Source organism: Aricia agestis, chromosome 21, assembly GCF_905147365.1.
Source record: "Aricia agestis chromosome 21, ilAriAges1.1, whole genome shotgun sequence".
NCBI classification, from domain to species: domain Eukaryota; kingdom Metazoa; phylum Arthropoda; class Insecta; order Lepidoptera; family Lycaenidae; genus Aricia; species Aricia agestis.
In genome coordinates this window covers 8792675-8809084 of record NC_056426.1, presented here as the reverse complement: position 1 = coordinate 8809084, position 16410 = coordinate 8792675, and the positions used below count along the sequence as shown (strand labels likewise).

The 16410-nt window shown below is 37.7% G+C and overlaps 1 protein-coding gene across 2 annotated transcripts in view; it reads left to right on the top strand.

Moving 5' to 3' along the window:
- Window positions 1-16410, top strand: part of LOC121737650 (G protein-coupled receptor kinase 2) — a 54566-nt gene that overhangs the window by 24142 nt on the left and 14014 nt on the right. For both annotated transcript variants that reach the window (XM_042129312.1, XM_042129311.1), the window contains exon 3: window positions 15287-15399. In XM_042129312.1, coding sequence (XP_041985246.1) covers window positions 15287-15399 — 113 coding nt within the window. The remainder of the gene's footprint in view (window positions 1-15286; window positions 15400-16410) is intronic.

Here is a 16410-nt window from a genome sequence, read left to right as displayed (position 1 = left end):
AAATATCCTTCCATACTAGTTACTAATATTATAAACGCGAAAATGTGTCTGTTTGTCTGTTACGTCTTCACGCCCAAACTGAACCGATTTTGCTGGGTGTGGACATACTTTGAGTCCCAGGAAAGGACATAGGATACTTTTTATTCCGGAAAAATTTACGGTTCCCGCGAGATAATTGAATTTTGGTGCAACGCTGTTGCGGGCATCATCTATTCAGATATAAATTACTTATACTTCCTCTCCTACGCCACGTCGGTTGGTCGAAACTCGAAAATATATTAGTGTCTAAACTCTAAACACACCATGCCGAAGTTCCGCGGCAGAAGTTCGGCATGATTACGTCAGAAATGTCAAACGCATACAATATAACGCGACGGAATTTCGGCATGGTGTGTCATCGGTAATTTAAAATACATTGCAGGTGGAATCATGCCGAACTTCTGCCGCGGAACTTCAGCACGGTGTGTTTAGACACTTACATGACTTTTGTTTGACATAGGAGAAGCACTTCTGTTTGATGGAGACAGGATCGGATCTGTATTAATGGCCGGTTTACATTATTCCAATCCAGTAATTCAATCCAGCACTGGATTGGATTACTGGATTGGAATAATATAAAACCCCTATTATGCTAGATTAAAATTAGGGTACTGAATTACTGATGGTAGACCTTTCAAGGTGTACTTTAAATAGAGCACGACATGCCACAAGGCTCTCTCCGTACATGGCGACGCCGAAATGTCCATGCATTATTTATTAGCTGCAGCTGGATTTCAAGTGCGTTTTTTATGTGTATCATTTGAGGATATAGTATGTGGGCAGTGGTCATAATTTTTTATAGGATATTTTTGAGGGCAGTAGATTCTGCTTTAACTAAACGGGCCCTGAAACACTAAATTTTATTGTGCAATATCACGTCTTCTGCAATATTATTGACCGTCCAGAGTTAATATTGAACGCACCCGCCTTTCAATCTTATTGTCAAATAAGTTGTTCAATGTTGTTCAATGATATTGCACAATAAAAATATTAATCATCTAAGGGCCCACTAAGACAAAAACACGTTTGACGCGAACACTAGACGTTTCGCGAGAATCCACCCGCGGAAATAAGAAATTCCCCAGGACACGTTCATAATATTCCCGCAACGTAGCCTATGTCCCTCCCTGTGGATAGTGTTTATGTGATTTGTCTATTATCTTAGCCAAATCACATAAAACTGGTCCAGGCTCTTTAGGCAAGACTTTTCCTTCTTCTTCGTTATAGAATCACCGATGTATGGAATAAGCGTTCGTTAAATGTTAATGTAACGCTGACGTTCGGCTCGTCTTATGTCAATTTTATAATTATTTTGATCGGCTATTCTATAAAAAAAACGTCTCGGCAACAGACTCAGCGCCTTCAAAAAAAAACTTTATAATAAACAATTTGTTATGCCTCTTAATGTCATCGGCATCGTAGCCTTCAATTGAACTGATTTTGATTGAGTTTATATCGTTTGTATGCTGACGTGTTAGAGAATATTTTTAACCATTATTTATCAGCATTAGCTCGCTAACTTCTAACAGATGTTGGAACTGGGAAGCAGAATTAATTTTGTTTCAACAACTAATAACAAGAAAAGCGTTCGTCCTTACTCCTTACCATCTTAACGTGACAATTGCAAGTAAGTGTTCATAAAATCGAAGCTTCCTTTTTAGGTCGCGCCAATTTTATGATGGCGTAAACGTTTTTATAGCAATTTCAATGCGAGGAAGACATTTTTGTACGGCAATCTCCATATATTATACTAGAAGTGTCCTTTCCCGTCGTCTGTTAGAATTATTGACGACGGGATATAAGAGGAATGGATGCCTATGTCAAATTTTAATTAAAATCGACGTTGTTTTGTAGCCTATTTCATTGAAACAAATGAAGTTTGAAAATGGATCCATTTCTTGATTTAAAATTAAATTGTTCTTATTTAAAATACAACATTTACATAAAGTTATTTCTTATACTATTCTTCATCCAAGAAATGGTTGGCTACCGCTATACTGTATCAATTTTTAAGCATTATTTGATATAATATTATTGTGTCAACGTGCTAGAGCGGTGGGTACGGATTCCATACAAAAATGCCCCTTTTCCTTTTTCAACACGTTATTTTTGTAAAAATAAACTTTGATAAGTGTAACACCACCCTTATTCAGACACAATGGTGTCATAATGACATTCATAACAGCGGACTCGCTGTCAAACATCGACATGACATCGTGACAGGTGACAAGACAATGGCTGTTCAGTGTTCTATATTTAAATATGTACTTGTTGTATAACTGTATTATACACAGACTATATATGTACAGGGTGTAACAAAGTTAAGTGATAATACTTTAGGGCGTGTATGAGTTCCTGTCACTGTCCAGCGCTTTCACTTTCACAGTGAAATATAAATACGAACACCCTAGGTGAACTTTTGCATCAAACTTTTAACGATCAGAATAATCTGTTACTAAACGTGTGTCATATCAACGCACAAAGCAGCAGCCTTGGAGCATTCTGCGATTTGTTTTCGAAGCAAGCTAAGCATAGAGAAAGTGAGCTCACGAAAAGTGCGGAACTCTTCAGCCACTTTGGCCACAGTATCCTTCGCGGCAGCTCCGCATTGCAACTGTGCCTGAAGCTCCTCCATCTTCTTCATTACACATTCCTCTAAGCTCTGTTGTGCTTTTTGAATGTCGTCTAATTGTGACATTTTGTTGTGCGTGGTAGAAGTTGCAAGTAATTGCTAAATCAATCAGCTGGCAGGTGGTGTCTCAGTTAGGAGGTCTGCTTGTTATATAGAAGACCAATAACATGAAACTTCGCGAAATCCGTATGTATTGCACTCAATTTATTACAAATAGTTATTGAAAATTAATGCAAACTCAATTATTTAAATATTATAAATATAGAGACTTCTATTTACTTTATTTACACCTACCCGAAAATGTATTATTCATTCTCGCAGGAGGGGCGTTCATAATAATTTACGTGAGTAAATATTGTTAAATTGAGAAATGTATCCGAAGTTGGACCGATTTTAAACTAGTTTTTTCGTTTGAACGACACGATCTAGAGCAGTAATTTTCAAAATATGCTCCACTGAGCTCCTGGGGTTCCGCAAAGCCTTTGTAGTTTATAAGGGCTCCGCGTGAATATTAGAAATAGCTAGTAAAATACACCTCTACATTCAATCAGCGTTCCAATTAAGTTTTTTAAGGATTCGTACACGATTAAATAACTACGCAAATATTCATTTGAATTTCTTAATTCATTTTAATTCTCTGAAGCTAGAGTAAAGCTGATCGCACATATTTTGTCAGCACTGCACAGTACACGCAATGCGGCGCGTACGGTGCGGACGAATGTGCGAGGTTTTACATAACAGAAATAAATCAAGATAGAACGGCTAAGCGGGTGGAGTACGCGTGTTTCAATCTTGCTCTGTCGTACAAGATTCGTTGAACGTTCATTCAGACAGCGCGCACGTCTCGACTTGATTACACCGGAGCGGTTGTGCCAAAAAGCATTGTGCAGTGTCTAATTGTATAAACGGAAGAACGAAAGTGAATTGGTTAAAAGGAGGTATTTCTTGCCACGGGTAAGTTATTTGTTTTAACTACAAGCAAAGCGAAAATTGACCCGAGCGATTCCTTAGCAACGCACGCGCGTCGCCGTTCTATCTTGATTTATTTCTGTGTTTCACATCATTTCATTTTCATACAACGAATTCTAAAATGCGGCGCGTTTGGCGCGTGCGTGCTAACTGCTGATAAATGTACGGTCACTATAAGTCGTAACTCGTAAGTTTACGTAGCTGTCCAAATATTCCTGCTAACTCTGTTGTGTGATTTTTGTTAACTTTCCTGTTGATCTAACTCTAAGTTGAGTAGAGTAGTGGAGTTGGTACGCCAAGTCCGAACTATCAATAATCCGATAGGAAACTTCAGCTATCGATTTTATGACTCCAAGTTACTGTTGTAGGGCTGTCCACCAGGAGTTTTTTATTTGGAAAATAAATGATAATCACACCGGAAGTTCCGCCAGAAACAACAATGAAAACGAAACAAGCAACTGGAAAGTCGAAAAAGTGGGCATATTATATATTAGTAATAATATCATAAGTATTTCTTCTTTTTGAATTTTGTCTATTATTCTGTCTTATGAATCTTCGATCAGGGCACGTGTCCTAAAGCGAGTTTTCACTTTGCGCCCATTCTAAAATGGCACAACGCCGCACGCCGCCAAAAAGTTTTCACTTCAACAAAGGAGATTGTTTTCGTTCCATACTAATTAGGATTTAGGACCCCATAGCAAACAGTCGACAACGGGCCAATGAAAATAAAATATATTTTGTTGATGAAAATGTATTGTATTTACTATTTATGTTGTATGAACGAGAAGCATGATTATATTTTTGTCGCGCAGTTGAAAGACTGAGGAAAATATACATATTACCTATAATTACCTAACCTAGTTGTGTACAGAACGTTGGCAGCCCTAGCGAAGTTGTAACACGATGAGAATTTACTAGTTCCCAACTAGTTGGTTATGGATGAGAGTAACGATATTAGAACCCGTTGGTGCAGCGGTTAGTAGGCTGTTGGTTCGATTCCGTGACTCATTCAGGAAAAAACTTGTTTGGCTGTAGGTTTTTAGAGTGAAAACAGTTTGTCTTTGGGGATGGGTAATTTTTTTTTAAACCAAAAGCACGTGTCCTGATCAAAACTACATAATAATAATATGTATTATTGATTTCAGTTATCGTTTACATGGCAGCGAAATCTATAATGGACACAACACATTAACACCCTGAAGTATTATCAGTTATCACTTAGATTTGTTACAATAAGGGTCTGTTTCGCCACTTACCGATAAGTGCCGGATAGATCCGCAACTTATCTGGCAGATAATACTCTATCTGTCAAGTTAAGTTGTGGTTAGCACACTTGACAGATAGAGTATCTGTCAGATAAGTTGTAGATAGCCTATCCGGCACTTATCAGTTCTTGTGGTGAAATAGGCCCTTAGTTTTGTTACACCTTACTGCCGCTCTTAAAAAACTTAGTGGCGCTAGTTGGTCTGAACTCCGACACGTCCTTATGGCTCATTTTCATTGGTCGATAGGGCCCGCATGCGGGGTGCGGGAGATTTCTGGAACGCATGCCACAGGGCCCGCATTCGGGGAACCGTTTTCATTAGTCGATAGGGCCCGCAGGGCTGGGGAGAACCTCTGTGTTCGTCGCCAGTTACAGACGTCACACCATGATCACACCTACCGAGTAGAGCGGCGAGACATTGCCTTTGGCCATAGTAAAAGGAGGGGAAGTAAGTTATCTTCATACAAAGGCACCGCGCGCGGCTTGTATGTGTGCGCCATAGTATCAATGCGTCGCCACGTACGGCACACAACAAAATCTCGGCCAGTTTTACTAGACTGGTACCGCCGAGATTTTGTTGTGTGCCGTACGTGCGACGCATTGATACTATGGCGCACACATACAAGCCGCGCGCGGTGCCTTTGTATGAAGATAACTTACTTCCCCTCCTTTTACTATGCTTTGGCCGAGCACTCGAAGGCATATCGCCACTAATCGGTTTTAGGGTCAATTTATACTAGCGCAGAGTCGAAGCGCATCGAAGCGAATTAAAAAAACTGAACATAACAAATTCAACCTTAACTCCAAAGCGTTAATGTACTTTATTACTTCTGAGAATTTAAAAAGGCTCGCGCATCCGCGCGGATTCACGCGAATGCGCCCGGCCAACGCTGATTGAGTACTGAGTAAGAAGAAGTAATGTATGCGTTACGCTCTGGAGTTAAGAGGATTCCACACCGCCATTTTTTCCATACAAACGTTGTCCCCTGTTTCCTCCCTGGATAATGCTAGTAGAGTTATAATTTTTTGTCTGAATATCTATGGCCACTAATACAATGTCCCTATGTTTTCTTTTTTTTCATAATTTAATTATTAAATAAGATATGAACGTTCAAAAACCCAAAAAAATGGCCAGATTTTCCACTGTGTTCAAACGTCCAGAAAACAGATTTGGATAGATTATACAAAAAAAGCAAAACATAGGAACACAGCTCAAGCCTTTTTTTAATCTTTAATGAAAAAAGTACTTAAATTGGTTAAGTTTTGGAGAAGGAATCAGGGGACAACGAATCGTTGATTTTCTGGATTTTCTGCAGTTGTCTCTATCGCGTTCTGCGGTATAGGCTTGAGGTAAGGGAGACAGCTATAGATATTACACGTACTTTTTTTCATTTCTCTAGCCGCTGTGGTATCCTCTTAAGGTTGTGTATTTGGGAATTCGCTACGCTTCGCTTCGACTCTGCGCTAGCTAATATAAATTGACCCTAAGTGTAATCCAGGCATTACGATCAGGCGTTACTTTGCCGCTGGTATTCAATATAAATATTTTGTAGTTTAAAAAAAACGCAGTTTTTTTAAATATTTTTTTATTTTGGCAAATTATTACATTGCTCTTAATACGTATGCAAAGTTTCTAATTAATTAGACTACTAGATAGGTAAAAATCGTGCTCAAAAATTCCGTTACATACATACAGCCCAAGCTTATAAAAGCGTGTTAAAAATGTATGAAGATGAGCCCAATTATTTTGAAGACGGTCCCTGTGATATCCTCAAAGGTTAATTAGAACACCTACTGCCGACCTCGTTGCTGTATCAATGGAAAAATGTACGATTAACTCTAGGGTTGCCACAAATTTCAAAATGATGCAAATGAACCGGAAGAAACTAAGAATGTGCACTTACTACGTCATCACTACCCTAAACCATTATAGAACCATGTCCCGTTTTGACCCTATTATTGGTACTTTTCATAGTCTTTTATTATATATCACTTCAACCGCGGGCAACACCGCTAATTAAATATAAGAACGTCAAAGTGACAACCCTAGCTGCTTTATTTTGTGGAAAACTCGAAAGCGTCCACCCTATCGTTTCTAGAGCGTTAACACTAGAAAGACCGGAATTCTGAACTGCCTAGAAAGACCAAGAGCGGTCAAATGACCCATCGTAGGTTTTACATTTTTTGGTGTGTCTTACTATTTTGCTTTTGCATTTTATTGATCATGTAATTATTTATAAATGTAAGAACAAATATTCAAGAAAATTATTAAAAGAAGCATTTTATAGACCTGCTACTGATATAATGATATTATAATGACTCCACAAGATTTATTGGTTTTGTTCCTGTATTTGAGCATAAAACACCGTTTTTTTTCTTCAGATTTTATATTTTCTTATTTTAGCAATAGAGTGGTAAAATTACTCTTATGTACAGTAATTCACGTCTAGAAGCCATGAAGATCTTGATGAAAATACCCTATTGGAGGACAAAGCAATTTTTTTTTCGTGTCGTATGTTTGGTCACAATATAAAAATCTTTTATCACTAAAGCTAAAAAAGTACAAAAAATATGCTTTAGAAATGAAATTTACTTAAAATTAGCATAAATATAAAATTTTTTATCATATTTTCATAGAACTATAATTCGTAACCTTTAGTTTGTTATTTGCTTTGTTTGTGTAGGTAAAACAAAAAATAAAATTAACTCAGCATAAATATTTTATTGAAATTCGAACTACTAATAAACCCTGGCTGTGTTAGGTCAACTCAGGCAACAATACTATGAAAATTGACACAGATTTTTGTAATACCATTGATAATTTTCAAAAAACAGGGTTTCATTAGGCAAAAAACTTGAAATACGTTACAATATCAAAACAGGCAAGGCAAAATATTTTATTTGTGCACATACTATATTCGTAAATATATTACCATTAGTTTTACATATAAAAATGTGAAATTTCAGATCATTTATGTAAATAAAAGTATTTATCCCACCTTTTGTCCTATGAATCATTGACAAGTCTATTTCAGTCGAGTTCTTTATAAATTTTAAGTCAAATTTTAAATACAATACACAAACAAAACATAATAATTATAAAAAAAATGAAAGAAAAATAAGAAGAAGAAAAACCCACTTTCTTTTGAAAATTTATTCAAGTGGTCAATTGACCGCTGCGGTCTTTCTAGGTAGGTTGTTATTTAAAACTTATAATTATTGAGCAATAATTAAAACACGTTATCTCAATTTAAACAATCGAAAATTATTAAATGTCACGCGAGGAAAACGAATTTCACGCAACGGTAACAAAAATATCGCAAATTAAAAACGAAAATGCGGTCATTTGACCGCTCCGGTCTTTCTAGTGTTAAAACTAAATTGAATAGATAAGAACGTCAAGGTGACAACCTTAGCTATTCGGGTAGAAAACCCTACGGGCTACGCTACTACTATATTTCGTGGAAAACGCCTTCTTGGTATAGTGGTTCAGAGTGTGGCTCCTGACTCCATGTTCGTGGGTTCGATTTCCGCTTTAGAAATACATAGTACATTACGCACTTATGGCAGGAAAATAAGAAATGTCTCAGATCACATGTAATTGTTGGCTGTCAACAAACATGTGATCTGAGGCTTTCTTATTTACTGTCCATGGTGCGTATACTATTTTTCTCATCGACGGAGGCGGAAAACGGCAACATCGGTAAGCGCAGCGGGAAGAAAGTTGACATTTTCCGCCCGGGGGTGAGAAAAATATTATTTTCAATTTTGGTTAGGAATAAGGATGTAATGCAATGCATTAAGGAGCTAACCTTCTTTTTCGAATGGGCATGTAAAATCTGTCTCGCCAGTCGTGTCATCTCACTGGATTACGAGAGTAAGGGCTCACAGCGTACACACTTGGGCACTATAAAAATCCCTGCCTAGTTGTCTTGGTATCAATAAAACCGGCGAGGGACGCGTTTTAATTTTGTTGGAAAGCTCCGAAGCGCTAACCCTATCTAGATGAAAAATTAAATTGAATAGTTGGATAAAAACGTCAAACTGACAGCCCTAGCTGCCGTCCCATATTTTACACTTATCGAGCTACGGGATCAGTGTAATTGATCCTTTGAACCCGTTTCCGTGGATCGCGACCGAAAATGAACCTTAAAGTTGGGGCATTAAGTTGAATATAGCTTAACATGGTTTCATGAAATTTAAGTTTATGTTGCAATCAAAAGTAGACTCTAATTAAATTGAGCTAAAGTTGAAAATAGCTCGTCGTTCTTTGCATGAAATCGCAATTTGTAGTATTCGAAAATAGATTCTAATTGCATTGTAGTTAGGTTGAATATACCATGTAATGAATGTTGGATGACAAATGCATGAAATCCATGACTTGTAAATTGAGATGTGGGCGGAATCGGTAACAGATTTGTATGCAATTGGGTGATAGAATACCACATCGATCTCAATAGTTCTATAGACACGTGTATGAATTTGGGGTCAAATTTTCTTTGTCACGTGGCCTGATCGAAAATTCGTAAGACGGAGGGAGAGTTAAGCGCCGGCGCGGTGAAAAAAAGAAGTATATCACCCTGTGGGGTGGCAAGAGCGTGTAAATAGCTCTCGCCTGCGGTTAAATTACAAGATTCTCAAAAACCTTCAAAAAAAGACACTAAAGAATGAGTATATTATCTATACTAATATTATAATTCTGCAGAGTTTGTAAGTTTCTTTGTTTGTTTGAACGCGCTAATCTCAGGAACTACTGGTCCAATTTGAAAAATTCTTTCAGTGTTAGATAGCCCATTTATCGAAGAAGGCTATAGGCTATATTTTATCACGCTAAGATTAATAGAAACGAAGAAATAGAAGAAAATGTGGAAAAAACGGGGGGAAATTATTTGAAAGGGCTTATTTGAACGCGCTAATCTCAAGAACTACTGGTCCGATTTGAAAAATTCTTTCAGTGTTAGATAGCCCATTGATCGAGGCAAGCTATAGGCTACATTTTATCACGCTAAGACTAATAGGAGCGAAGAAATAGTGGAAAATGTGGAAAAAACGGGAGAAATTATATGAAAGGGCTTATTTGAAAGCGCTAATCTCAGGAACTACAGGTCTGATTTAAAAAAAATCTTTCAGTGTTAGATAGCCCATTTGTTGAGGAAGGTTATAGGCTATATTTTATCACGCTAAGACTAATAAGAGCAAAGAAATAGAGGAGAGTGTGGAAAAAACGGGGGGAAATTATTTGAAAGGGCTTATTTGAACGCGCTAATCTCAGGAACTACTGGTCCGATTTGAAAAATTATTTCAGTGTTAGATAGCCTATTTATCGAGGAAGGCCATAGGCTATATTTTATTATTCTACGACTAATAGGAGCGAAGAAATAGAGGAGAATGCGGATAAAACGGGGGAAATTATATGAAATTGCTTATTATCTTAAGATTCTTAAGAACTACTGGAGCAATTTTTATGTTATTTGGCAAACATGAAGAATAGACCACGTTAAGGGACATAGGCTATTTTTTTGCGGAAAAATGTACGGTCGCGCAAAATTCCTAAATTACGCAAGCGAAGCCGCGCGGAACATCTATCTACTTATATATAATAAAATCGTAGGAAAGTCAATGCTGTACATTGAATATTTTTGTACAATAAATAATACTTGGGACGTGATCTACTATACTAACGCGGACGAAGTCGCGGGCAACAGCTAGTAGCTAGATAAGCTTGATTTTACTTTCATGTCTTTGTCCTTCCTTGGTACGACCCTTGTAAAATTTATGGGTTGTTTTAATAGACAATTAAGCGCTAGCGACTGTTCTATATAACGTCGCCACGCTTCAGCTAATAAATACATCACTAATGAATAAATAAGTGCTAGTGTTGTACCGATTGTCGATGAATTTTATCGATGCCTTATAAATTTTATCGATGCGATACCGTAATGTTGGTTATTAAATGAAAAACTTTTAGATATAAATTGTGAAAAAAGTACATTTTTAGGGTTCCGTACCCCAAGGGTAAAAACGGGACGCTATTACTAAGACTTCGATGTGTGTCTGTCCGTCTGTCTATCCGTCTGTCTGTCCGTCTGTTTGTCCGTCCGTATCTCAAGAACCGCTGTAGCTAGATTTCTGTCATTTTCACAGATAGTGTATATGTGTTGCCGTTATCTTATATCCTTAACCGAGCAATTCTTGTATATAATTGAAATATCGGAATCGGCTCCAACGATTTTCATGAAATTTCGTATATAGGGGGTTTCGGGGGCGATAAATCGATCTAGCTAGGAATCATTATTAGAAAATGTCATTTTATTCGTGTATAATCGAATACCGAGCAAAGCTCGGTCAAATAGCTAGTAATATTTAAATAAAATAAATAATAATTAAGAGGGCTCCCATACAAAAAGCACAATTTCTTCCCTATTTGCGCTCTATAACGGTAATATTTCGTGCGCGAGTCGGACTCGCACTTGACCGATTTTTTAGTATGTACCAGATGAAGCTCGCAACTTCGTTGCGCCAAAATTAGTTTGTCGCGTGGAAACCGTACTACATTTCCTCGTTAATTAACTACTCTCCTTTCTTGACTTTCAAAGTATCTCTATACCGAGCTACATTTAAATCATTTTAGCCGTTTAAGCGTGAAAAGGTAACACCACATACATAGATCAAGATAGATACCGCATGTCGCTACATTTGTATGAAAACGAGCGTGCCACTTTTTCATAGCTACTGTGTCGGAACTCGTACCGATGATAAGAAGAGTGCCCATTATCTATACGGCACTTTTAGGCATTTAGGCATTTTTAAAATTGCGATTGACGTCCGATTCCGATAGCAGACTAAAGAATAGACTTTCGAGAGACGAGCATTGCTCGTCGTTTGGGAACGCGATATGGCTCGCGAAGTACACACATGCGGTATCTATCATGATCTATGTCTGTGGGTAACACATACTTTCGCATTAATAATATGAGTAGAGTGATTTCTAAACTTTTTAAATCGCGTTTATCGATATCAGGATTCAGGGTATCATTCAATCACTGAAAGTGAGTATTGAAGACATTAAATCCATGTGTGTTTTAAACGCGCGTAAAAAGTCATATTACTTTGAAATTACATATTTTACGACTTAAGTCTACGAGTTGTAAGGGAAAATCGTGCAACTTACTTCTTTCGTTGAAATAGATGAATCATAAACATTTTACTTGTCCAAATATGCCATATAAGATGTATCTTCAGTAGGAATTAATTTATGGCCCATATAATATTAAAGTTAAACAATGTTTAATCTATACTAATATTATAATTCTGCAGAGTTTGTTAGTTTGTTTGTTTGTTTGAACGCGCTAATCTCAGGAACTACTGGTCCGATTTGAAAAATTCTTTCAGTGTTAGATAGCCCATTGATCGAGGAAGGCTATAGGCTATATTTTATCACGCTACGACTAATAAGAGCGAAGAAATAGAGGAAAATGTGGAAAAAACGGGGGATATTATATGAAATTGCTTATTATCTTAAGATTCTTAAGAACTACTGGAGCAATTTTTATGTTATTTGGCAAAAATAAAGACCACGTTTAGGGACATAGGCTATTTTTTTGCGGAAAAATGTACGGTTGCGTGAAATTCCTAAATTACGCAAGCGAAGCCGCGTGGAACATCTATCTATATATAATAAAATCGTAGGAAAGTCAATGCTGTACATTGAATATTTTTGTACAATAAATAATACTTGGGATGTGATGTACTATACTAACGCGGACGAAGTCGCGGGCAACAGCTAGTGTAGTAATAATATAATAATTATTTATTATGTATACTATCAAGTAAAATATCAGACAAGAAAATATTGCAATAACGTCAGTAATCTGTAAGTATACATAACAATAATAAATTCTTTATTTGCACATACAAAAAAACATACAAAATACATAAAAAGGCAAAAACAAAAGAAATAACAACAAAAAAAATATACACAATTACGAAAATGTGCAAAGCGGTTTCTTCCAGTCATGAGACAACCAAAAGTAAGGACCCGTTTAATTTTTTTATCGATAACCACTTTTTTATCGATACCCCCAGCGTCACATCACTATGTTTTAATTAAACAAATGCGAAGCCACCAGCCGGACACTTGTCCGCACATGACATGTCCCAGTCGTTGACACGACTGTATTAGATATTAATTATCGACTCCCCCATTACCTATCGGGTCAAGCACACGGTTTGTTTAGGTTTTACGCCGCCATGTTTTTGATGTCATGTTCTATTTTCTAGATTAGCTAATTGTAATAATGGGGACTATAGCCTGTCAAGAAAGTGAAGAAATTATAATGTGGCAACATCGTAGTGTCATCCCTTTCAAATCAATCTAAGAAAAAAGGGATGACACTACGATGTTGCCACTTTTTAATTTCTTCACTTTCTTGACAGACTATACACTCGACGGGATTTCGGAGTTACGGCAAAATGCACAGTTCTGAATATACTCTGATCAATACAGTAAAGACTAAAATCGAATTTGGGGCCAAATGTTAAAAATTCAACACTGTACGAGTCGAGTCTGTCTGACAGCCTTGTAAGCGCAGGGCTCGTTTTTCTGTGCTGTGAATTTTATGTTGTCCTCAAATTGTGCCAGCCCTGTATTTAAAAAAAAAGTATGTACTATATACTTTTTATGACACTTCAATATTTTTTTTTATGAAATAGAAAAAGTTATTTCGTAATGTCAATTGTCAGTTAAAAAAGCAATTGTGTGTGTGTGTGTGTGTGTGTGTGTGTGTGTGTGTGTGTGTGTGTGTGTGTGTGTGTGTGTGTGTGTGTGTTTGTGTTTGTGTTTGTGTGTGTGTATGTGTGTGTGTCTGAAAAATAGGAGTAAAGTGTAGCAACACTCGTCCGAGTAGTTATGAGGCCGAGGGCTCAATTGCTAGTGTAAACATTCCTTTGACGTAAACAAGGAAAAGTTGAGAGTTGAGATGGCAGATGCTACCAGGGCTGTCGACGCTGAGAAAATAATGTTTTATCATTCTGTGAAAAAATAGAGTTGCTTAATTTTTGCTTACATAAATACTTAGCTTCATTATCGTGAGTGGAAGAAGCTGGTAACAATTAAAAATCTGCCGTATTTTGCATAAATGGAGGCTTTCGGAAAATTATTTGAAATAAAAAATGAGATTTTTATCTGTAGCCAGATATATTATACATATAGATATAATATAGCCAGATATATATATATATATATATATATATATATATGATGGTTAGATGATGAATTAGGTAAGTTAGAAAGTTTGTGCGAATTATGTATAATGACTATAAGTAAGGGAAAAGGTTCTTCCACTTACGTCTTTAATTATGTCACTGCAAAAGAAGGGTTGGTAAAAGGGATAAAGGAATTGATGAATATTATCACCAATGTTGGTGAATCTCTGCCCTTCCCCAAACTCAAACTCGCTTAAACAATCTTTTTTTTCTTATGAAACACTTAAATGGTGTCGGCAAGCGACCGCAATTCCGTTGCGCCAAAATTAGTCTATCGCGCGGTAACCGTACATTTCTCCGGGATGAAAAGGATCCAATATCCTTTCCCGGAACTCAAAAGTACATAATATTATTTCCGTACCAAATTTTTTGCAAAATCAGTTCAGAACTTCAGCGGTTTGGGCGTAAAGAGGTAATAGACAGACAGACACACATTCGCCTTTATGATATTTGTATGAATTGCTAGTCTTAAGCAGATTATACTGCCCAGACGGTTTTTCATTGGTTTATTTATTTATGTATTTTCCCGACAGGTGTCAGCCCTGGCCGTAGTACAGCCATTTTTCCCGTTGTAGTTCTGTTGTGACTTGTGGGCTGTGGCTCGACCCACTATCTGCTACATCCTGTTTCACAATGACGTAGGGCCTAAGCGATAAACACATGCGACCGATTTGCTGGTTTCAGGGCTACGCGTACAAGTGTGAACGCAGCTTAAAATCTGGAAATCGAACAGCGAGCAATTTTCATTGATTTCATAAAAATCATTTTAGTACCATACAAAGGCCCAAACACACTATTGTCAAGCGCGAAGTGTTTTTTATTCACTTTTATTCAAAATGGCCAAATTAGATTTTGACAGCCGTTCCATAATCATCTAACATGTCTAGAGAATATTATGCCAAATACAGAAGCAGCTACCGTTTTGATTATTATCGACGTCATTTTGTACAACCTAACCGCCGCCATCTTGTCCACAGATGTAGAATACGTCTATTTTAAACCTATTAACCTAAACGCCATTTTGTACAACCTGAGCGCCATTTTGTACAACCTGACCGCCATTTTGTACAACCTGACCGCCATTTTGTACAACCTAACCGCCGCCATCTTGTCCACAGATGTAGAGTACGACTACGTGGTGGACCAGCAGCCGATCGGCAAGCTGCTCTTCCGCCAGTTCTGCGAGCGCAACCGGCCGCACTACCACAAGTACAACGCGTTCCTGGATGCGGTCAGTTTGTTTACAGCTACAATACCTTCCGATAAAATACAATAAATAAATAAATACCTTGCCGCCATCTTGTGAACTCCAGTTTCTGCAAGGTGGCGGTATAAGATAGTTGCACGCCATCTTTTGCTATCTTGTAATCACTAGCAACCTTATCTACAGTGTGTAACAAAACTAAGTGAAAATACTGTTACGTGCTAGGGTTCGAAGGATTTGGAGAGAAACACCTGCTGACTCTCTTGAAGACTTTATTCACTAGCACTAAGTCCAACACTAAGCACTAGGTCCAAACCACTTGTTTTCACTCCGAAGTTGCCCCGAAGATCGCTCAGACCAAACTGAATTACCGGCCCGTCTGCCTGCGACTATTTATATGGGCCGAGGCGAATCTCAGAATGTTTCGGAACATTCCTTTCTAGAATAAACCCGATACGCGTAAACAAGTATACGTAAGTAAGTATGCATAAATAAGTATATTTCTAGAAGCCTAGCGCCATTTAGTATCGAATAGCGGATTTACGCTCTGTGCGTTTCTTCGAGAAGTTTCGCTGGTTTGACGCTAGATGGCACTACGTGTCCGTATCCGTAAGAATACTTTAAGATGTGTATGTGTTCCTACTTCCTTGTATAGGGTTTTCTGTTAAAAAGCAGCGCTGAAAAATTTGAATCGCTACTGCCACTTTTGCAGTGAACTCAAGTCAAGGGACACATACATATTACACACCCTAAAGTAATAATATTTTTTTTTAAATGAAATAAGCGGGCAAACGAGCAAACGGGTCACCTGATGAAAAGCAACTTCCGTCGCCCATGGACACTCGCAGCATCAGAAGAGCTGCAGGTGCGTTGCCGGCCTTTTAAGAGGGAATGGGGTAATAGAGGAGGGTAGGAATGGGAAGGGAAGGGAATAGGGTAGGGGATTGGGCCTCTGGTAAACTCACTCGGCGAAACACACCGCAAGCGCTGTTTCACGCCGGTTTTCTGTTAGAACTTGGTATTTCTCCGGTCGCGCCG